Below are 25,328 nucleotides of genomic sequence, written 5' to 3' on the forward strand. Positions count from 1 at the left end.
CTCCCAAGTCCAACTCACTATCCACTAGACCACCACTACCCCATAGTGGTGTACTAAAGTATTACCTAGAAACTAACGACTCACCTGAAATATCACCTCTCATCCTATGGGACTGTGCTAAGGCATACATTAGAGGTCGCATTATCTCATACGCGAGCGCGAAAAAAAAGAATAGAGAAGCAAAACAAGGAGAATTAGAGGATAAAATAAGGCTGCTTGAACAACAGCATAAAAGAACACCAACCTCCAATCTACTTAATGCTCTCAAACAAGCACGCAGGGATCTAAATAGCCTAATCACTGAAAAGATTGAGGGCAATTTAAGGTTTACCAACCCAAAATATTATGAAAATGGAAACAGAGCAAGTAGATTATTAGCACTAAGACTAAAAAAACAACAATCATCGAATATAGTACAGAAATTAAAAACTCATAACTCGACACTCACAAAACCTGATGAAATCTCAAGGTCTTTTACAGAATTTTATAAATCTCTTTACAAAAATACGGACACCTGCACAGATGATAATGAATTGACAGCATTTCTGAAAGACATCAAACTAAAAGAGCTATCTGAGCCTATGGCAAAAGAACTAGATGAACCAATTGAAGAATGGGAAATACAAGAAGTGATCTCTACCCTAAAAAACAATAAAAGTCCTGGACCGGATGGGTTTAGTAATGAATTCTATAAAACATTTAAAGAGACAGTGGGCCCTATTATGCACTTCTTAACTTGCCGTCTTAAGTCTTAATTAAGACGCACCGCCAGGTTAAGACCTACCGCCACCCTTATTATGCGCTTCATACGCGCTACTGCTATTATGCCGGTGTCGATAGGCGCCCACACATAAGACGTAATACTCCCGTGCATATATTACTCATTGTGGGAGTGTTCATATGTTAATGAAGTGCACTAGGCGCCCCTGCTATTATGCGATCTGACTTTGCTCCTAGCGCTAAGAAGTGGTTTGAAAAGTTCTTAAGTTTAGACTTCATGCACGTTTTGAAACACGAGCGCGCCTCCGCGGTTTGCGCATGCATGTGGGCACACATGAACACGCACGTGGCTCCACGGCAAGACGTCAATTACGGTCACAGTATAAATGCTTTATTTCAGAAGGGAGAGGCAGAGAAGCGCGCTGACCTCCTTCTTAGGACTTCCATAATAGCATAGCGTTAATGACTCAACGCATCCGGTTCTTAAAGGGAATGGCACCTGGCACGCTGATTGGGTTGATTGAGAAGACGCCCAAAACACACCCATGACTAATTTCTTTGCTTAGCGCCGGGTTTTAGGCGCCCACTACCGCACGCATAATAGCAAAGTGGCCTTGACCACGCCTCCACGTCTTACGTTTAGATCTACCGCCTCGTCTTATTGCTTAAGACTTATGAAGAGCATAATAGGGCCCAGTATGTCCCTTATTGCTAAAAGCATACCACCATACATTGCAATCTGGAACCACGGCCCCCTCATGGAGGGACGCAACAATAGTTGTAATACATAAAGAGGGCAAGGACCCCACCCAATGCCAATCATACAGACCCATCTCACTTTTATGCACCGACCTACGTATATTAACAGCCATCCTAGCAAGACGCGTCAATAAAATTATCACACAAGTTATCCACTCCGATCAGGTTTATAAAGGGAAGATACTACGGGGACAACATAAGACGATTACTAAATATTATGACTCACCCAAAAGTTAAGGAGGAAGAAGCAATGATATTATCCCTCGATGCCCAGAAGGCATTCGATCGAGTATCTTGGCAATACCTATTTCAAACTCTAAAACGACTCAAATTTGGCCCCAATTTTATAAAATGGATTCAAACACTATATTCAAATCCACAAGCTGCTGTAAAAGTGAATGGATTTCTGTCGGACCGATTTACTCTAGAACGGGATTGCAGGCAGGGGTGCTCTTTGTCGTCCCTGCTGTTTGATATCAGTATTGAACCAATGGCACAGCTCATTAGAGACAACGACAACATAAAGGGACTGACAATAAATGAGGAACAACATAAATTATCATTGTATGCAGATGACGTGCTTCTTTATCTAACTGAACCGGCAACAACAATCCCACGCCTAAAATAACTTATTTCCAACTATGGGTACTTCTCGGGTTATAAAGTAAATGTTGATAAAACAATGGCTATGGACATAGGAGGTAGAATTCCACAAACAATCAAAATCCAGAGTGAGTTTAAATGGCCCAAGGATGGTATTAAATATATTGGCATTCAAATCCCCTCATTGTTAGAAAACCTAAGTGATGCAAATTACAAAAGCATAATCCAAAATATCAGTAAAGATCTAGACCGCTGGTCAACACTTCCCCTGTCTCTATTGGGCCGTATTGAGAGTGTACGCATGAATGTGCTGCCTAGGCTTCTATACCTGTTCCAGATGCCACCCATCGATATCCCCAAATCCACATTTGATAAGTGGGATAGACTCATCTCAAAATTCATATGGCAAGGAAGGCGCCCAAGAATCAGACTTCAAACACTACAACTATCTAAACCATATGGTGGGCTGAAACTCCCAAACCTAAGATACTACTTCTGGGCGGCCCAGCTAAAGCCTCTAACAGCATGGATCCAATACTCTTCATATACACGATGGCTCAACATCGAAAAAAGTTTATGTTCGATGCCCTTACAGACCTTGCCTTTCATAGATGTCCCTCTAAAGGAAACTCAACTAGGTGAATGGACCAGAGTCACACTAAAGATTTGGAGGAAAATAAAACTCTCATTTGGCTTACCTAAAGCAATCTCAGCATTATCCAATATTGGTCGTATGAAACATTTCGAACCCTCCAATACAGATATAGGATTAAGAAATTGGTCGGATCATGGACTTACTAACTTACACCAACTCCATAAAGACGGTAGCCTTAAATCATTTGAAGAGTTAAGAGAGGAATTTAGGCTCCCTAACACAGACTTTTTCAGATATCTACAATTAAGAAGCTTCCTAACGAAACATAGAGAATGGAATAAAGTCTTGGAGCCCACTGAAATCGAAGAGTTCTTGATAAAGCTGCAAAAAGGAAACGAGAATAAGAACATTATAGGTGACCTTTACCAAAGGTTTCTATCCATGGATTTGAATAATACACTACAGAGGAAAGAGAGATGGGAAACTGAAATGAACACTGACATCAGGGTTTCCGTTAACCGGTAATTACCGGTCTTTGTCCGGTAAAATTTGTTGAAGTCCGACAAATTGAAAACTCGTCGGACATAAATGTCCGGTGAAAATAATTCCCTCTAAGCACAATTTGAATACAATTCGCTAAAGTTCACATTCTGATTCCTTCTATTTTAAAAAAGACGAATATATAGGCTATGTATTTCTTTTATTATGATATGATTTGACACCGGCATGATGATGACTCCTAATGTGTAGGCTGCCTATGCGAAACAGCGGTTGTTTCCGGTGTGCGCTATAACTCGTGCACAATCGAGTCGAGGCAGAGAGGAGGATAGCGATGTTTCTCTCTGTGATAGTGTGATTATGCAAGCCTTTTCTGAAAGGGATGAGAACCCGATTGTTTCAGCTTCTCCCAGGGAGAAAGTGGTAGAGTTACCATCCTCCCCGAGTCCTACCATACCATCCGCTGACAGCCTATCTCTGCCTGTAACCGGCGAGCGATTGCGTGTCGCTCAAGTAGCTGATCAGTCATTAAACAAATGTTTTTTACATGCAGCTAGTGAGGAATCTGAAATAGGGGGCAACGTAGTTTATTTCCTTAACGATGGGATATTAATGCGTAAATGGTCTCCTCCTAATGCAAATGGTTGTGAGTGGAATACTGTAAAACAAGTGGTTGTGCCTGTGGGTTATAGACAACAGGTGTTATCTGTAGCACATGAGAGCCAGTGGTCAGGACATTTAGGTATAACTAAAACTTATCAGCTGATATTGAAACATTTCTTTTGGCCCGGACTGAAGGCGGATGTTGCCAAGCACTGCCGCTGTTGCCATACTTGTCAGATGGCGGGTAAGCCTAATCAATCCATTCCACCCGCACCATTGCATCCCATTCCTGCTATAGGGGAGCCATTTGAACGTGTAATAATTGATTGTGTTGGACCTTTGCCTAGGACTAAAAGTGGAAGTCAGTATTTGCTCACTATTATGTGCGCTGCTACTCGTTTTCCCGAAGCTGTTCCGTTGCGTAACATATCAGCCAGCTCAGTGGTGAAAGCTTTAACAACGTTTTTTTCCACATTCGGTCTTCCTCTTGTTATACAATCTGACCAGGGCACTAACTTTCAGTCTAAGCTTTTCAAACAAGCCCTAAGAACGTTAGGGGTACGATGTCACGCCAGAAGCCTACATGCTTGCACTGTTCAATAAAATGTTATACATCTAGACATTGTGGTATTTCTTTATATACGTATCCCAGCCTGCCTATTGTTTCTCAATAAACAGTTATGTTCTCCTCATTGTCATACTCCCGAGTCCGATTAAGTATGATTTGACAGGCAGCTAAACGAAATGCCTTCCCAACCAGCGAGACCTGGTTATAGAAATGACGTTGTTTTATTGATAAAAAAAGGGTAAAACTGGAAAGAGAAAATAGAAAACTCACATTAATCCCAAACAATTTAACAAACTTCAGTTAACGTAATGTGGAGTCCGTTCATTGATCGATGCTGTCTGTTCAGTTCCCAGTGAGGCGCCCGTTCAGCGCTGGACATAATGGCATAGCGCGCATGCGAATCATGTTATATTATTATATATTATATAGCTCGCATCTAATCGTATCGGATGAGAAATAGACATTAAATGGCATATATAGGCCGCTACACAACAGTAATCACCGCGACAAACAGCTATATTAGATTTGAAGAAAAAAAATATATGATTTAAAAAAATATATATATATATATATTTTAATATGATGACCGGAATATATCACGTTTGTCCGGTAAATCGAAATCTTCCCGGACACGATGTCCGGCGGCAATTTTTTCTAACGGAAACCCTGACTGACATATCACAGGACATATGGGAGGAAATATGCACTGAAGCACATTTAGTGACCAATTCAAATACATGGAGGGAATTCAAATGGAAAGTGGTTATGAGATTCTTTAGAACCCCAGAAATAGTGGCTAAAATGGGCCCAACACACTCAAATAAATGTTGGAGAAATTGCAGTACGCAAATTGGCAACCACACCCACATATTCTGGTCATGCCGCAAATTAAGAACATTTTGGGAAGAGGTGTTTGAGGCCCTTGAAACAGTATTCCACCAAAAAGTTACCAAAGATCCAAAGATGGCACTATTGGGAGTTATACCAGGAAGGCATTGATGGAAGGGCAAGAATATATCTCTTACAAATATTACTAACGGCAGCAATTAAATGCATTACAATTAAGTGGTTAAAACCAGACCCCCCTACATACAATATGTGGACAGAGAAAGTATGGGAAATCTACCAGATGGAACAAATAACATACACTCTGAGACTCCAGAAACATCTATTTATTAAAAGATGGAGCCCGGTCATGTCCATACAGTGAACCCTTCCACACATCTCGACTCATATATTTCTGTATTCTAGACTCACTTCATATCACTACACATATATATATGTGTGGTGGCCTGGGAAAACCCTTCACATGGTGGCATGGGGGCAGCATTTCTCATCTTTCACTTTTTTTGACATGATACATTAAAATGCTCATAACTTTTTAAAATAAAGGGCTATCTCAGTCATTCAACCAGTTATGAATAGCTGAGAACTTCTAATTTATGGAAATATAAAAAAATGAAAATGTCAAAATGCCACCATGTGAAGGGTTTTCCCAGGCCACCACACATATGCCTGCGTTGCATTCACACACACACACACACACACACACACACACACACACACACACACACACACACACACACACACACACACACATACACACACACACATACACAACCCCCCCCCCCCACCTGACCCTACCCTTTTTCTTTCTTTTCAAAATCTTTACTTTTATTCCGTCATTGACATCTCAATGTTTTTGTTGATTTCTCTTTTTTGCTTTGTGTGTCTTGCTTTGAACCACATCCATGGACCATATGTGACGTGACGTCATCGAAGTGCGAAACGGGCGCAAAGTGCGAATGCCTTAAATCTGCGTTCAAAGTTTTTCAATGCAAAAAATCTGATTTACTTTTTTTGTAATAAGAAGCAACTTGAAGTTGTGAAGTACCCACTCGTAATTTTTTCGAGCAGTTTTCATTTAATTAAATACGTGTAATAAGTCTTCAAAATAAGCTTGTTTTATGAGATGAGTTTGAGAAGCTTGGGGGCGGGAACATGAGCGCAGCTAAGAACAACAATCGGTGTGAATGGCTGTGAGCTCAATCGACTTAGCCAATAGCTGGGCGAGGGGGAGGGATAAAAAGCCACATGCAGGAAGCAGCGAGCTTTTGTTTACACCAGAATGTTTTCGACCAGACTCTAAGAAGGTAAGATCTTCTATGTATGTACATGCCTTTGTTAGTTAAGTTAGTTGTTAGTTACTAGTTGAAACCAGTGTGTTCGTGTATTTAGACATTTCTTTATGATTACCCACGAGCAACTAACTGAAACCAGTTCAGTCTGTAAGCTGAAGATTGTTAGCATGTTAGCATTGTAGCTCGGTATTCTGTCTATGTTGTAAATACGGTTAGTAACTTAGTATGTCTACGTTGTAAAAGTTGTAAGACTCATGTTCAGTGTGTAATACTGGAATACTGTAACATGTCAAGTGTAATAGATATAGCCTGGGAATACGACGGGGCAGTACCAGTCGAGTTTCAGCTACTGAAACACACTGATGTCAAGCCCCCCAGAGGTGATCTTCCTGTGCAAGCCCCACCCGGACTTGACGTGGCCAGACAGAAGTACCTTTTTGACAAGATCAGAGAATTCTGTACTGATGAGGCGAAAGACACTACATGCCCCTGCCCACCAGACTCCACAGCACCTCTGAAAAAGGCACCTCAGAAAAAGGCTGTCCGTTTGTAGCTGCAGGACAAACACACAGGAGGAATGCAGGAATTGCACACTGATTGTACTTTGCACAGCTTGCCGCAGTATTGTTCTGCTTTTTCCTCCTTAATATTAGTCATGCCTGATGTTATTTTATAAAGTCTAGATTTGAGCTGTAACTCTGTGTCTCGGATAGGAGCAATTTATCACTGTAATAACGTGCCACTTTTTTACTCCTACTTTTTTTACATGGTTCATTCTGATTGCAGTACTGTGATTTGGTACACTTTTTTTGTGCTTTGGTCGACATGAAGTGACTTGCAATATTGGTGTGAAGTGTGCCCATATATTTTTATTTTTATTAGATGTGCTTTGGTCGACATGACGTGACGTGTTTGTGAAGTGTGCCCATATTCTGTGTATGACACAATATTTACAGTGATAACTTTATCCTACCTATGCTTGTGAACTGTAAAATAAATTCTGATTCTGATTGAATACTTTTTTGTATCATTACAAGACTACCTATAACAGTTACAACAACCATAAATAATAATAAGCTGGGTAATTAGCTTAGGTAATACCTTGCTAGGTAATAATGTTATAGCTGTATAACTATAGCTGTCTGACCCAGTGACCAGTATTGACAGCTGATAGCTGTCAAGCTAGAGGGGGAGTGGTTGGGGGTGGGGTTGACCAGCTATTGTTACCGCCCATTACCTGCCTGTGTGAAGGTGTGAAAAAGTCCCAAATCTTTGAAGGGCTTTTTCTCAGGATTTAGTTTTCAGGGTTAACAAGTTTCAAATACTCATGTTGTCTTACATTTTTTCCCGATGTCTATGTATGACACATCATTTGAAAGATTACAATCTGTAGTTTAAGCATATGTAAAAAACAGAAAAATGACTTTGCCCCCTCTTTGATCATTCCACCAGATCGCGTCACATATGTGTACAGCTAAAAGAATGGAACAAATTGTAGACAAAACATGACATGATTGTACAAGTTGCTGAAACTGAAATAAAAACGAAGTTCCAAAAAATAAAAAAAATAACGTGTCATTTCTTCAAAATGAAAGCGTTAAAGTCCCAGCCCTAATTTTTAACCTTTAAAGAAAGGCAAGCGTATGTTAAGAGATCATTATTTTTAAATAGACATTTCCTTGGGGTCAACATGAAGTGCCTACCTGGCAAGGGAGCATTTGTGTCCGGTGGTTTTAGGGTTGTCCAGCAGCTCTAGACTGACGTTCTTCATGTCCACCAGCAAGGACATGCTGGTGTACACGTCCCCACTCAATACCGTCTAGAAGAACACAATCACAAAGGAGGTCAGGGGAAGCTCTCTCACAGGGAAACTCTGGAAAATGTCAACATAATCTCACTTACTGTGCTTCAGTGTCGCCTGTTGCTATTGCATTTGACGGCAGCAGTTAATGTCTTGTGTGTGTGTCTGTGTGTATCAGCGTTTGTCTGTGTGAGTGTGTGGCTGTGTGAGTGTGTATCAGTGTTTGTCTGTGTAAAAGTGTGTGTATCCGTGTTTGTCTGTGTAAAAGTGTGTGTGTGTGTGTATCAGCGTTTGTCTGTGTAAATGTGTGTGTGTCTGTGTGAGTGTGTATCAGTGTTTGTCTGTGTAAAAGTGTGTGTGTGTGTGTGTATCAGTGTTTGACTGTGTAAAAGTGTGTGTGTGTGTGTGTGTGTGTATCAGTGTTTGTCTGTGTAAAAGTGTGTGTGTGTATCAGCGTTTGTCTGTGTAAATGTGTGTGTGTATATCAGCATCTGTGTGTGTGAGTGAATGAGTGAGTGTGTGAGTGTGTGTGTGTGTGTGTGTGTGTGTGTGTGTGTGTGTTAGGTTTGAGCGGTTAAGTATACCAGGGTATATGAAAATAGTTTCAATACCGTCATTAAAAATACTTCTGCTACGCAATGTGTACATAATAAACGCCTTAAGAGTGTTTGTCCAGCACCACTGTGTGTGTGGTTGAAGAAGCTATGAGAGTGATGACAGAATGTTTTGCAAGCAATGTCATTTTGTCAAATAAATAACCTGTCAAAAAAGACTACGGTAACTATTTAGAAGCGATCATAACCCCGTGTCACGTGACAGCTTCTCCTCAGAAGGGAGAATTAGAAAAACAGATGGCGAGTTGGTCCCTAAAAGAAATATGAAAAAAACGCAGGGAAATGCAGGGAGTACATAAATTCAGCATTTGAAATTGATGGCTCCCTCAAAGCCCTACAATGTGATTTCAAATCTCGCTGTACATACTATATACCGCAGTAGGGAAGGTTTAACGGTGTTCAAATTGTTATACCGCCCAACCCTAGTGTGTGTGTGTGTGTGTGTGTGTGTGTGTGTCCTCACATAGCCGCTGGGGTCCTGCAGGTTGTAGGGGCGGAGGAACTCCTCGATGGGCTCTCCCAGGTTGTTGTCCAGCAAGCCGCGGATCAGCTGGTAGCGCTCCAGGTCCAGGGAGCAGTGGACGGACGACAGGCTGCCGTGGACCGACATGTCCGGTACCGCGTGGCTCAACTCCCTGGGCACGACACACACATCAACCACGTCAGGAAAACAGGAGACTGTGTGTGTGTATCAGGATTTTGTCTGTGTGTGTGTGTGTGTATGTGTGTATCTGTGTGTGTGTCCTCATCATAACACACACATCACATCAACCACGTTGTAAAAATCAGGCGATGGTGTGTGTATCAGGATTTTATCTGTGTGAGTGTGAGTGTGAGTGTGAGTGTGTGTGTGTGTGTGTGTGTGTGTGTGTGTGTGTTGTGACAACCCGCTCACCAATGCCCCTCAGCCAGGGGCTGAGTAGTAGGGACAGCGCCCCGAGCCCCTGGGCAGAGTAATCGACAGTTCATGAATGAATGAATGCATGAATGGTCTTTATTGTCATTGCTATAGTACAGGTACCAAACAACGAAATTTGGGAGGGGTGGCTCCCCTGGTGCTAGGAAAGAAAAAAAACAAAAAAAACAAGAAGGGAAAGGAGCTGGTTTACATAAATAAAGGCTATGTACACTATCCACTATACTATACTGTACAGATAAAACACTGTGCTGTACTCTATGCTATGCTATACCTATTCTAACATTTCCTATTTCTCTGCAACCTTATGTACCCTAGGGTTGTCATATTGCACATAGTGTTATTGCACATTCATTTAAAGTGTCGCAGTTTGCAGGCTTGAAATGTACACATTTGTGCCTCAGCACTACACCTGATTTTTCAATCCAGCAGCTGCCATCAATCCGTCCAGACTGTCCAGGGCCCAGGACCTAGGTCTTTGCTGTGTTCAGGGCCTGGATGGCCCTGGGGTAGAAGCTGAGCTTCAGTCTGTTTGTCCTTGCGGCCATGGTCCTGTACCGCCTGTTCGAGGGCAGCCGGGCAAAGTGTTCGTACCCAGGGTGGGATGGGTCTCTGGAGATCTTGGAGGCCTTCCTGAGGCAGCGTGTGTTGTACAGCTATTCCAGAGAGGGGAGGGGGGCGCCGGTGATCTTCTGGGCTGTTCTCACGACACTCTGTAGCACATTTCTCTCTGCGGCTGTGCAGCTGGAGAACCAGTTGCAGATGCAGTAGGTGAGGATGCTTTCCACTGCGCAGCGGTAGAAGGCCACCAGTATCTCCTGCTTGTTGTGGTCCTTCCTGAGGACTCTCAGGAAGAAGAGCCGCTGTTGTGCCTTCTTGATGATGGCTGCTGTGTTGTTCTTCCAGGACAGGTCATCCTGTATGTGCACCCCCAGGAATCGGAGGGTTGAGACTCTCTCCACGCTCTCTCCGTCGATGAGCAGGGGCTGGATCTCAGATTTTTTCCTCCTGAAGTCCACGATGATTTCCTGGGTCTTTGACTGGTTCAGCAGCAGGTTGTTAACCTTGCACAGCTTGCTCAGCTGCTCTACCTCATCCCTGTACGCCGCCTCGTCCCCCCCCGAGATGCAGTGACGTTAGAATTATAAGGTTCTATCTCCATTTTTGTCAAAATTGAGTTTTTTACTAATCTGATCCATTAGGTGTTTATTAATGCCTGTGTGGTGTTATTTTTAAAATGTTTAAATTTTGGAGTTAGTAATTAATAAAATACAAAGGTTCCATCTCACAAAACATAATGGAATGTCAAAACTTTGACGCTCAATATCTCTGAACTACCCTAAACGGAGATAGAACCCTATAATTCTAAGCTCACGAATTGCTGCTGTCCGCTCGCACAGCGGAGGCGTGTCCGACAATCACCACAGCGGCGAGCGCGGGCATGTTGAGCGGACGCGGAACAACTGTGCCAGCGGAGGAGACCGGATAAAGCGACCTGGCAAGCCCTCATCGTGGGGAGAATTGCCAGTACACAGCACGACGCCGGATGGGTGAGGTCCGCTTTGCGGTGACCAATACTATGTGTGAAAGTTTACACTAACGTGTCTTTGTGTGACCACACCGAGATGACCTGTGGGGAGAACCCCGATAACCAGAGCTGGAGTGACGGCGAGCCGAAGATTAACAGAATAGCCAGAGAGAGGCACAGGAGTGCCCTCCGGAGTACCAAGGGTTCGACGGAGCCCGACCCCCTTTGCTGAACGGACGGATCCCCGCTGCCGACCGGCAGCCCCCTCCAGTAGAAGGACCCCTACATTATCCTTTTTTGGCCTTTAACACTAGGAAAGCCGTGAGGTGTCATTGGGCACCAGTGAGTACAAAAAAAAATCTACCTTTGCACTCGATCAAATGTCAGGACCCTCCTTTCATGACTTTTCCTAGATATGTGCGTTCTACCACCCAGCATCTTTACATTTTCAAAATCGAGTTAGTATAAAGCGATTTTGCAGTATTTCTGTGTGTGTCTGTGTATTTGCCTTGGAATTCGGCTGCAATTCTCTTTTATATCAGCAGAGGTAGCAAGGGGACACACACTGTGCTCAATCTTCAGGCTTCAGTGCTGAATTAGATACAGTATAAGACTGATAAGTATGTAACATAATGTGTTTATATATAGGCTATATATAGCAATAGGGATACATAAGATATGTATATGTACAGACAGTTATAAAAATGATAAACTGTACAGTTGTCTCCCAATCCCTTCAGATTTGTTGGAGCTGAGGTTTTTTTTTCACAGCGGGTTTACCCAAGTTCCATGCAATAGTGATAAGATATTATGATATGTGTAGCCTATGTACAGTTATGAATGATACACTGCACAGTATGTACCTGTGGATCAAGTTGTGTGGTGCATGCATAGCTACCGCAGGACAGTGATTGCAGTAGCCTACGTTTGATTATGCCTGTACTCATCAACGAATATTATATAACAAACGGATATTTATAATATTGTATATAATGTATTTTTTGTATATCACTGTAGACCACGGTGCTAGACCACTGGACCACCTCAGGCCACCAGTAATAACCATAATTGTGGATTACTATTTACAATGAGTAGTTTCCTAATCTCGCTACAGTTTGAGCGAGACTGTAACTGTCATTGTTTCAGCCCATTCTTGCCTATAGACAACTGTACAATCATTCATATTGAGTTTATTCACCCAATAAAGTAAAGACAGGGCTCTACGCTAACCTTTTTCACTAGGAGCACATGTGCTCCTAAATGAAAAAAAATTAGGGGCACACAAAGAAATTTAGGAGCACAGTGAACATTTTATTATAACACATTTTTATTAGTGATTTTGCAAATTTTGCACCAAAATCACACATTGGCCCATGCCTACAGCCCTACTAGACGCAGAGTTGATGGCATTGTATTATGGTAACTAGCTGTGTCAAGTTCTCCTGGTTAGCAGCATGTTCATTCATTCATCCATGTCATGCCTGTCAGCTAGCAGCTAGCAGCCCAGCCAGGCTTTAGGGCTAGGTCTGTCAGCTAGCAGCCCAGCCAGGCCATGCAGAGGTCTGTCTCCATGCTGCCCACCTCCCTGCTGCTGGGTCAGGCTACATCAGTCACACACGGTGGCCAGACAACTCCACATCTAGGGGTATTAAACTACCCCACATCCAGATGACCAGTCCCCAGCCCCATGCTGCCCGGGGTGGTGACATGTGGAGGTGGCCAGCCCAGCACGGTGCCTCTGCGGCGGCTAGCTGTTAGCACACCACCATCCCCGGGGGTCCCACCTCTCTGCCACACTCAAGTACAACATGTTGCATTTTCATGCCATAAGGCAACTTGCTTCCTAGGGTTTCCTAGGGTTAGAGATGCATTTGGACTTCTGGAGTACCTCCACTACTTTCAATGGGTTCTGAAGGTCTGAGAGCTTTCTACTTTCTACCCTGGGTAGTTAACCCTGGTTGTAACCTTGGGTTCAAATCTGGAGTGTGTGGGACCAAATCTGTAGATGTGGTGAGCTAATGAAGCTAATGAAGCTTGAGATGAGAAAAGGGCGCTTGTCTCTTTAAGGCCCAGGAGGGAGTTAGCGATTAGCGATGTTAGCTTAGCGCCAGTTTAACAGAAGTAACTTCACTTTTAACATGACTTCAAAATCATGTTAAAAAAAAAAAGTTTAATAATCTGTACTCGCACAGTGTGCTCGTGAATTTATTTCTCTAGTCGCACAGATGTATTTTTAGTCGCAATTGCGAGTGAAATGGTCGCACTGTAGAGCCCTGAAAGATGAATAATACTGCCCTTCACCTTATTATCAGATGTTCAGTTATGATTAGACCTGTGTCGGCAATGATAATACACAACAGGCAAGACGGTTGTATGCGACTGCAATGTACCATATGCCATATCATACCGTTTTATATTGAAAAATATGATGGTAAATAAATACATGTGGGACCGATGTATGATATGGCAGAGGTGTGGTGTGTATCAGTCAGTCTCGTTCAAGCGAGTCAACTCGTGTTGACTCAATAAGACATGCGCTCTGCGCTGCGGGCTACATTTGATTATGTAATCATCAACGAATATTATATAACGAACGGATATTTATAATAGGCCTACAGTATATAATGTATTATTATTTTTATTCTGAGCAGTCCCGTTCTGTTGTTCAAATAATATAATATAAAACGCATCACTTGTTTGTCATTGTGTGAAAATGTTTCTGTAGCGAAGAACCTTTGCTCAATCTGGAGCTGATCAACTCCGGACGGCAATAGCATGGGTGCAATTGTGCAAGAATAAGACTGGCATGTCCGCTCGCCAACTAAAGCACTTGATTATAAACATAATAAGCTCTACTATTCCAAAGGCACTGTATGTGAGAACTTTATTTATAGAACTTTAACTTTACTCTCATGCGCCGTGGGCTCTCGGAAAGCTGCGCATTGAATGTATTATGTATGAAAATAATGCAATAGGCTACATAGGAATAAGTGTGTTCATATGCAAACATACTCAATGGGATGTAATTAGTAGGCCATTGTTTATCAAAGATGAATCCTGACAATTGAATGCCATTTGAGATCGAGACTCGGTAGCCTAATAGTGATAATGAGTTCAATCTGTAAACAGTTATCATCTCAATAGGACGGCCAATGTAACGCATTGTTTTTTTGATTTTGCATTCCTTGTTTCGTGGTAAACTAATCTCTTTCTGATCGTCCCGTTCACAAAAACCTAAGGTGTCACGTAATATGGCGAAATAAATGTTCGTTCAGACAATACAACATATATTGAAAAATATGATGATGAATACATGTGGGATGGAGGTACGGGGATGATATGTGGCATGTCCGCTCGCCAACTAAAGCCCATTCTTGCCTATAGACAACTGTACAATCATTCATATTGAGCTTATTCACCCAATAAAGTAAAGATGAATAATACTTCACCTTGTTATCAGATGTTCAGTTATGATTAGACCTGTGTCGGCAATGATAATACACAACAGGCAAGACGGTTGTACCATAGATCTACGCAGATTAATATTTGTAGATTCGTTTTCGAACATTAGATAGGCCTAGTTGATTTTGGCAACATTGTAATAGCCAATTGCAGAGTGTATTAATTACATGTGGGATGGAGGTACGGGGATGATATGTGGCATGTCCGCTCGCCAACTAAAGCACTTGATTATAAACATACTAGGTAGAGATGCTCCGATCAGGGTTTTTGGTGCCGATCACCGATCACAGCGTCGAAAATGGCAATTGAAGCATTCTATTTATTGTGTAGCATTATTTATGTTTTTAATTATTCTTAACACCATTGACATTGTATATTAAGTATTCAAATGAAATTAGGAGATGAGAAAGTATCATGAATTGACGACCATCTGTTTTATTGAATTCACAACCACCTGTAGCTTACTTCAGGAAAAACAAATAAAATGTGAAAATAAAAATCATAATAAATAAAATGTACACTGTCACATCAAATGTGCAACATTCCACTCGAATGAGAGGAACTAGGGGCTCTTAGAGAACTTGGAGCTTATACTGTAGCTTTCCTGAGGAACAATAAACATACCCAAACTAAACTGCAACATAAACAGGCTATAGCCAAATATAAAATACTGTTTCAAGTCAGTCAGTTTCAAGTCATATTTAGGAGGAGATAAGACAGCAAGTCAGCAATAATCAATAAAACAAAAAAACAAAACATTGCACCTAAGGAGATTTCAGACTCAAACCTTACTTCTGATTAAGCAGCATCACTGGCAGATTAGCCTTGAGAAATACAAGCATCTCAGCGTTTTTGGCACTCAGCCTGTTCCTCTTATCATCTAAAATATGTCCTGCTATGCTGAAAAGTAGCTCGCTATCTACACTTGTGCAAGGTGCACAGAGGAAGACCTAAAACTCACACGCTAATAGTTGTTGCTATGGGCCTTAGTGTAGCTTAGTGACTTCCTGCTCGCGGGGTCACATGACGTCGCTGAACACTACCTACACTACGCTCGTGAAGTCGTGCTGGAACTCTGACCAGCACTCGTGGAACGCCTCTCGTCCAATCAAAGCACTCGGTCCCTTTATGACGTCGAGCCCAGTGTGCGCTTCGGCGCTCTCTGAGCGAATCGACGAACGCAGCAAATGCCGTATGATATTCGTGGTATTGAAAGACCTTGCGTGCTTTCCTCCGCGAGGTATTTCTTTTGAGCAGGCATTACAAACTGCATATTTGTTGTCTCTTTCCGACACTGTGTAATATTGCCAGACTGGCGACGCCATTTCTCTATGTAAACTGATCGGCCGTGTTTGATCGGCCGTTTTGAGAACTCCGATCAAAACCGATCAAGGCCATATCGGCCGATATCGATCGGCGCCGATCAGATCGGATCATCTCTAATACTAGGCTCTGTTTCTAACAAGTAGGCTTCTAACAAAATCACTGTAGGCTATGGGACAACTCGTTTCTAAAAAGTGAGTTACAATCACTTGATGTAGGCCTAATGGTTGATGGGGGAGGGTTGATGATGGCTCTCGATCGTTTCCGATCAATGAACAAAGACATCGGGTTTCCCCCGCTCCACCACGTCCCAACGACGTTCATGGATACATGAAAATATCTAGCCACACACCACATATCATACCTCCGCCCTATATGTATTTATCATCATATTTCTCAATATAAAACGGAGGTACGATATATGGCAGATACTGTATATGTATGGTATATTATGGCAGTTTCTGGCGCCTGTCCCGTTCTGTTGTTCAAAGAATATAATATAAAACGCATCACATGTTTGTCATTGTGTGAAAATGTTTCTGTAGCGAAGAACCTTGGTTCAATCTGGAGCTGATCAACTCCGGACGGCAATAGCACGTTGTGGGTGCAATTGTGCAAGAATAACACTATTTACAGCGCTGTCATTTATTGCTATATTTATTACTGTTATATATAAATGTGAACATTACAGATACCTGGTCAACACAGCTTGGGATTCCAAGGAAATTACTTGGAACTACAGTATGTGTGAAAGGGACAACATTGCAATATATATTACAGTTATTTTTTAATAATGATAATCAACTTTCATTCGTTAGTAATGAAAACTCCCGCAGTCTCGATCAATCTCCTAGATCAATCTCCTCTCCACTTACGTTACATACATGCATACGTTATTATATATATATATATATATATATATATATATATATATATATATATATATATATATATATATATACTGTATATGCCATCATTTGTTCCATAGTTCCTCATCAGCTGACTCTCTGCTCTGTCCCCACTTCTCTGGAACTGCATTTTTAGAGGTAGTGTCGTGTCATTTTCTCTTCTTGTGTGACATCGCCATCCAGCGATTTTTGTGTGTCAGTACACACTCCCCCATTGTGAAGAGTGGTCGTGTGATTCGACACCTCGTCGCGCTAAAAGTAGGTCCTCCTGGGTGGGCAGTGCCCCGACACATCCTGAGATAGTGTAGTATATTTTACTTGAAACACACACACATACATGAATTGTATAGTATGGCCTGTATTATTTGCCTTTTGACTTGCATAAGTTCTGTAAGATTCTCCTGGCTGTGGGGGTTTTACGACCTTTGTTCTTAAAACCCATACGGTCATTTACAAAATGGAGGGCCAAAGTGACTGTACCTTAAGATGGCCTCCTGACCTCTGCCTCTTTTTCACATCTCAAGCATCTATTCGGTGACTGTGATAGGACCATTGTTTGTAACTGTATTTGCATTGTTTATAAATAAGAAGTGTGGGCCCAGGGCCCTCTTATCTTCTCTCAGACCACCAGCTCTTCTGTTTCTCTCTATCTTCTCTCTCTGATCTTGACCACGCAGCTTCTCTCTCTCTCTCTCTCTCTCTCTCTCTCTCTTCTCTCTCTCTCTCTCTCTCTCTCTCTCTCTCTCTCTCTCTCTCTCTCTCTCTCTCTCTCTCTCTCTCTCTCTCTCTCTCTCTCTCTCTCTCTCTCTCTCTCTCTCTCTCTCTCTCTCTCTCTCTCTCTCTCTCTCTCTCTCTCTCTCTCTCTCTCTCTCTCTCTCTCTCTCTCTCTCTCTCTCTCTCTCTCTCTCTCTCTCTCTCTCTCTCTCTCTCTCTCTCTCTCTCTCTCTCTCTCTCTCTCTCTCTCTCTCTCTCTCTCTGCACTTTTACTCCGGTAAAGTGAGCGGGTTCCCACAAATGGTGGAGAATTATGGAGTTAATTATGTGCGACAATTATTTCGAGAAAAAAAACATTTTGCGCAAAGGAAAATCTATTTTGAGCAAAAGAAAATAAATGTTGTACTCAATAAAAGTTGTTTATTTGCATATCTGCTAAAGTCGATAATGCACGCAGCACAGCTGATCGTCAACATTTGCTTGACCGGCAACATTTGATTCTTCTCTCTCTCGAAACATTTTACCCTGCTAGAAATGTGCCAGAATTCTGAGTGGCTGGCTGGCTGGCCAGTTCTTAAATGTGTTAAAATATCTGATTGGCTGGCCTGATTGTCAATCACAACATTTACGGACCAAAGGTGATTGGAGGAGATGAGAAAATTGACGGTTGAAGGTTGAAGAGTGAAGATATACATTACAAAACTTACTAGGCGTTGTGTATGAGCCATCTTTCGGATGTTCAATATTCAATATCTCTTCACTCAAAATTGGATATCTTCACTTCACAATCAGGCCAGCCAATCAGACATTTGAACACATTTAAGAACTGGCCAGCCAGCCAGCCAATCAGAATTCTAGCACATTTCTTTTTTTTAATGATTTATGGTTTTTATTATTTTCAATAAACAGACAATGAACAGACATACATCACAAGTAACAGTTGACGTTGGACAATAAATTAAAAAGACAAAAAATAGACACAACAAAACATAAAGGTGATGTACAGCAATGTAAATCTACAGCATTGTCTAACAATCATACTTATAGCAGTTTACTTTCACGTTTTACATTTGGGGTATTGCTATTTATAAATAAATAAAAGTAAATCAAAAATAAAAATATTGCTATTTACATGAGCTGGAGTTGCCATTATTTCTCAATATATGAGTGATACTGCCACCATTTCAAGCGGTAATCCTCCACCTTATCTAGCAGCCTATATGATAATTGTTCTAGGGCTGCCAGCTGCCCAAGAGAAATGTACCACAGAGACGGTGCTGGTGCTGATGAGGCCTTCCACTCTTTAACCAATAGTTTCCGTCCTAGCATTAACGCAGTCTGGATCCAATTGGCGAGTGGTGGAGTCACCTCACTTAATGCTTTGGGGTCACCCAAAATAAAAAGACTGGGGGTGAACGGAATGTCAAGGCCAACAATTTTTTCCAGAAAACCATGTATGGCTAGCCAAAACTCCTGGGTTTTTGGACATCCCCAAAACATATGCACTAGAGTACCATTCCTGTCACTACACCTCCAGCACTCCGAGCTGTCAACTAGACCCACTCTATGTAGCCTGGATGGTGTCCAGTAGATTCTATTAATAATCTTGAATTGGATCAATCTCGTTCGGAGTTCCCTTGACATTTTTTTCCCATTCTTGAGAATTCTTCCCCATTCTGCCTCTGTAAATGATACATTTAAATCTGTTTCCCATGCTAGTTTAAGGGACCATATGTTGGTATTCTGGCACATTTCTAGCAGGGTAAAATGTTTAGAGAGAGAGAAGAATCAAATGTTGCCGGTCAAGCAAATGTTGACGATCAGCTGTGCTGCGTGCATTATTGACTTTAGCAGACATGCAAATAAACAACTTTTATTGAGGACAAAATCGATTCTCCTTTGTTCAAAATCGATTTTCCTTTGCGCAAAATGTATTTTCTTTTGCTCAAAATAGATTTTCCTTATATTGTTTTTCTCAAAATAATTGTGGCACATAATTAACTCCATAGAGAATGCGGGCAACTCGAGACCACTATGACACACACCAAGCTAGAGGGACTAAGGACGGAAAGAAATATTTTTTTATCACCCCTTCCCCCTATTCATTGACTGGATCTGGAAGAAAAGAAAACTGCCTCATATATGTTTCATTTTGAGATTCTCTGGGAATGAGAAGCACTTATCAGATCTAAAAACCCAACAGGTTGTGTTGTGTTAGGTGTTGGTTGTGAGTGGTGGACGCGAGGCTCACTTGTCGAGGTTGCGCTCCACTTTGAGTTTCAGACGGCAGCGCTCCTTCAGCAGGTTGGCGCCAGTGCGGCGCACCGAGTAGGAGGGGAACACCAGGTCTCTGTCAGGCTGCTGCACCGCGCTGTCCCAGGGCTGGCAGGACAGACGCTCCGCCGCGAAGATGTCCATCTCCTGGAGGTCCAGGGCAATGCAGTCCAGCAGACAGACGAGGTCCTCTGAGCACGCACGCACGCACGCAAACACACACACACAAACAAGAAGTACATGTATGTTCATTTAAAAGGTTTAGTATATAGGATTTTGAGCTTTGAAATTGTCATTTTGGTCGGGTGTTGAGTTTAAGCACAATAGAACTAGAAAGGAGTTCCCCTTTTTCCCAAAATAGGTCTCTACTCAACTAATCAATTATATTTGGGTAAAAAGAATTAGCGGGTTTTATGCCTTGGACCTATACAAGGGTGGTCCAAGGCGAGTCACAGATAGCTTAAAATTATATTAAAGGTGAATCGGAGCAGGGAATAAGGTAGCCTTGACCCTATGAGCGGGTGGGTCAAGCAAGGTTCCGGTATAGAGGCATCAATAGCTTATAAGGTGTCCAGTCTTATAATGGGTGATCCGGGCCTTATGCTTGGGTAGGTCTGGTTCTATAATGGGTAGACTGGATATCAGGGTTCAGAAGGTCAACAGGTTCTATAATGGGTAGACTAGATATCAGGGTTCAAGTAGATCAACAGGTTAAGGTATACGATAGAGACATCCTACCTGGGGCTTTGTGGTGTATTGAATCACAGGTACGGAATACAAGGATAAGAGATATTGTGAATAAGAGGTAGCAGGGCAGACTTTGGGACGTAGACAGTTAACAGCAGGGTGAATCTATCCGACTCTAGTCTAGGTATCTTGGGGGTCCATAGATCTGACCTCTTAGCGGAGGACTAGCCAGAGCTCTGTACGGAGCTATTTACCGGGAGACACAATACAAAATTGACACCCAAGAGGTCAAATGGGTTTGCATAGGGCCAACAACCCTATCTAGAAAAAAATAAACTGTTACAGAAGCATTGACGACAAAACAAAACCAACATGGCTGGGGGAAAGAAGGGCCTCCACAGAGGAGGTTTATGAAGCAGAGCAGCCAAACCCGCAAGGAAGCTGTAAGGCCGACCCCCTTGCTAACCCCTCGGACCACCACCAAAATCGCCACATGGAACGTTAGGACCATGTTTGAGTCAGGGAAGACAGTCCAGGTAGCACAGGAGATGAGAAATTACAACATCTCTCTCCTGGGACTGTGTGAGAGAAGGTGGCTACAAGCAGGGCATGAGTTTATCATCAGGGGAGATGGTGCTCTACTCCGGGCACACTGAAGATGGTGCCCCCCACACAGAAGGAGTTGCCCTCATGCTGGCTCCAGAGGCACAGCGCTCCCTCATTGGTTGGGAACCGGTGAACCCAAGAATCATCACCGCCCAATTTGCCACTCAGAAAGAGAACATCAAGCTGAATATCATTCAGTGCTATGCTCCGACCAACGATGCCATAGAGGAAAAGAAAGACGACTTCTACGACCAGCTGCAGGGGGTGCTGGACAGACTCAGAGCAAAGGATATCACTATTCTCATGGGTGACTTCAATGCCAAAAACCAGAGCTGACAACAATGGCTATGAAGACATCATGGGTACACACGGGCTGGGCCAGATGAATGAGAATGGTGAAAGGTTTGCAGACCTGTGCTCCCTTAACCAGCTGGTCATAGGAGGCAGCATCTTCCCACATAAACAAATTTACACGGCCACGTGGAGATCTCCAGACCATGTTACAGAGAACCAAATAGACCACATATGCATCAGTCGAAAGTTCAGGAGGTCATGTTGTGACGGCTATCAGTAGCCTGGTTGTCTGTCTATATGGTTGTGTCTGTAGTAGTGCCTGTTCTGGGTGTCTGTGTCTGTGTGTGTTTGTCTCTTTAAATTCTAAACAGGAGAGATGAGTCCTAGTCCAGGGGATCCACCCCCCTTGATAATTGGGAAACACCAGCCAATCATCAGAGGCCACACGCTTCAAAAGATACTGAGGGAAAACCAGCAGCAGCTGTTGTGATCATCACAACAGTTCAACAGTCATCACAACACAACAACAGTCATCACAACAGTTCCCACCATTTTGTGTTGTGCCATGCTGGTGGTTTCATTTGTTAGTTGTTTCTTTGTTCAGTGATATTGTAGAGACCTTGTTTAATGAATTAAATGATACTTGTTTAGTGTTTATTTTGTGCTTTAATAGTCACCGTTTATACTTTATGACTCTTTTATTTGATTGAAGAAAAACCATCCTTGGTGGATGGTTCTTGGTGACTTACTTTGTTTATGATTAATAGGAGGCATTTGTTGTTATTTCTAATTCTGTTTTTATGTTCATTACTATAAGATTTAAAAACTGTCATGGCCAATAAAATATCTTTAATGTTTACCCATACCAACGGTAATTTGTTACTGCTTTATCCCTAGTGAACAAGAACGTAACACATGTCAAGATGTGCGAGTGATGAGAGGAGCAGATGCAGCATCAGACCCCCACCTCCTTCTGATGACTGCAAAGCTACGTCTTAAAAGGCACTCCACCACTAGCAGCACAACAACAAGATATGACCTCAGACTTCTCAGGAATCAAGAAGTAGAGAAGAGATTTCAGATCAGACTCAAGAACAGATACCAGATACTGCAGTCTGAAGGAGTGGATTGAGATGGAGATGTAGGGACTCGGTGGCAGCAGCCAAAAAAGACCTGGCTCGACACCTGCGAGGAAGTCCTCGGAAAAAGGAAAACAAAACATCAAAACTGGGTCTCTGTGGGAAACACTCCAAAAACTAAAAGAAAGGAAGGAGAAGAAAGAGAAGATAAACACAAGCAAAACTAGAGCAGCAAATGGTAGGGGGCAGGAAGAGTACACCCATGTTAACAAAGAGGTGAAGAAAAGTATTAGAAAGGACAAAAGGGCCTACATAGACAACCTGGCCCAACAAGCAGAAACAGCGGCAGCACAGGGAAATATGAAAGACCTCTACATGATCACCAAGAAGCCTGCAGGCAAGCTCCATCAGACAGACAAGCCAGTGAAGGATAAACAGGGAAACCCAATTACAACCACTCAGGACCAGCGGAGAAGATGGGCCGAACACTTCAAAGAAGTCCTGAATCAACCTGTCCCAGTAGAAAGACCAGACATACCACCAGCAGACAGTTTTATCAATAAACTGTGAGAAACCCAGCAAGGCAGAGATTAGGAAGGCTATCAAGACACTGAAGTCAGGAAAAGCTGCAGGGCCAGATGGAATACCAGCAGAGGCAATGAAGGCCGACCTAACAACCACCACTGACATGCTCCACAGCCTCTTCACCAAAAAAGGAGACCTCACCAGCTGTAACAACTACAGGGGAATCATGCTCCTCTCTGTACCAGGCAAAATCCTGAACAGAATTCTACTGGAGAGAATGAAAACAGCAGTTGATTCCCTGCTCCGAGACCAGCAGGCAGGCTTCCGGAGTAATAGATCCTGTACTGACCAGATCGCCACCCTACGCATCATAGTAGAGCAATCAATAGAATGGAACTCCTCCCTATACATCAACTTCATTGACTATGAAAAGGCATTTGATAGTGTGGACAGATAGACCCTGTGGAAGCTAATGAGGAACTACGGTGTCCCGGAGAAGATCACCTCCCTGGTCCAGAACACCTACCAGGGAATGTCCTGCAGGGTCTTACATGCAGGCCAGATGTCAGACAGTTTTGAGGTCAAGTCTGGAGTTCGACAGGGATGTCTACTGTCGCCCTTCCTGTTTCTTCTCGTTATGAGAAGACACCGTGAGAAGTCTCGTTATGTTCTGCATTATTGTTATCTCAGAAGAAGTACTCAGAAGAATACATTCATGAGGATTAATACCAGAGTAAATGTGATTTTTTTCACAGCTAAAGTTTTTTTCTTTTGCGTTTAAGATATTAAGTGATTTCTTACCGATGATCTGTGGCTGTCTTTGTGAATGTCGGCACACATTGAAAAATCTATTATTGGTTCATACCACCCACCGATTATTCGACCATGAACCTTTTGAGTTATGCACATCCCTAACAACTACATTGTGCCTCTAAACGTACCTTTTCATTAGTCATCTTACTTGTGACAGGTACAGTATACAACAATACAGTGTTACAAACATGCACAGTCCATATTTCAGCATGGTTACTACAGTTTTTACATTTTGCCACATACTGTAACTGTTTGCTTGTTTTTGATAGGGACAGAAAAGTATGGACGGACTTGCGCTATCTGAAGTAAGATAATGGAATAGACAGGAATTTAACAACAGGACTCCAAAGGCGTGCGTCCCCAATAAACAATGTAATGGCCCAAATGCAGTAATGGCTTTCACAGTGCATTGAACTCTGCTCACCAAGGTCGAGGGGTTGGTCATCCTCAGGGATCCTACCGGCAGCAGGGGGCTGAGGCCGGCCCAGGACAAAACCTGAGGAGGAGGCGGTGCTGGGAGGGGCTCTGGGTGTCTCAGCAGACTCCCCCTCACCTGCTCCTGCTGCGCTCCGGGGCTGGGTGCTCCGGGGCTGGGTGCTCTGGGGCTGCTCACCTGCTCCTGCTGCGCTCCGGGGCTGGGTGCTCTGGGGCTGGGTGCTCTGGGGCTGGGAGCTCCTCACACGGTCCTTTGAGCAGAACACACATGATCAGAGGAACAACCACCGATGAATAAACAACACTGTCAGAGGAATATTCAGGAACAAATCCACTAGACGTGTACTGTAATTAGCCTAATAACACAACGCTGAATAAGCCCTGTTAGGGATGGGAGTTGATAAGATGTTATTGATACCGATTTCATTATTGATTCTGCTTATCAGTTCAATTCTTTATCTTTTCCCTTTATGGATTCCTGATAAATTTTCTGTGTGAAAAAGAAAGTCGGCCTACACAGGTTTTCAGCGTCAACACGGCTGTTTTATTATCTGGAGTCGCTGAACACAGTGTATAATAACTGAACATAACATTTGAACATAAATAAAAAATAAAATAATGGGAATATAAATTAAATGGTCCTCTTAAACCCATTTAAACCGGGGGCGCTGTTGCGCTGTTCTACCTTTCAAGCCGGGAAAGCGGATACGTCATTTTGTAGTATTTGTATTTTTTCCACATTCTTCGGGTCTCTTGGCCAATGAAATGCATCAACATATACACGTGGGAGTATCTACAAACGGTTTTATTTTATTTATTTTTTACAATATCTTGGCAACAGCGGAGAAGTTTCTGAAGTTAG

General features: G+C 42.6%; 1 protein-coding gene across 1 annotated transcript in view; it reads right to left on the reverse strand.

Moving 5' to 3' along the window:
• The window catches only part of vps13d (vacuolar protein sorting 13 homolog D), a gene marked incomplete at its 5' end in the record, with an annotated part of 203,052 nt that overhangs the window by 126,625 nt on the left and 51,099 nt on the right, over window positions 1–25,328 (reverse strand). The window contains 4 exons of the mRNA XM_080534330.1: window positions 8,191–8,306; window positions 9,366–9,537; window positions 20,005–20,218; window positions 24,456–24,717. Coding sequence (XP_080390456.1) covers window positions 8,191–8,306; window positions 9,366–9,537; window positions 20,005–20,218; window positions 24,456–24,717 — 764 coding nt within the window. The remainder of the gene's footprint in view (window positions 1–8,190; window positions 8,307–9,365; window positions 9,538–20,004; window positions 20,219–24,455; window positions 24,718–25,328) is intronic.

This window comes from Nansenia antarctica, assembly GCF_963989245.1.
Source record: "Nansenia antarctica genome assembly, chromosome: 6".
NCBI classification, from domain to species: Eukaryota; Metazoa; Chordata; class Actinopteri; order Argentiniformes; family Microstomatidae; genus Nansenia; species Nansenia antarctica.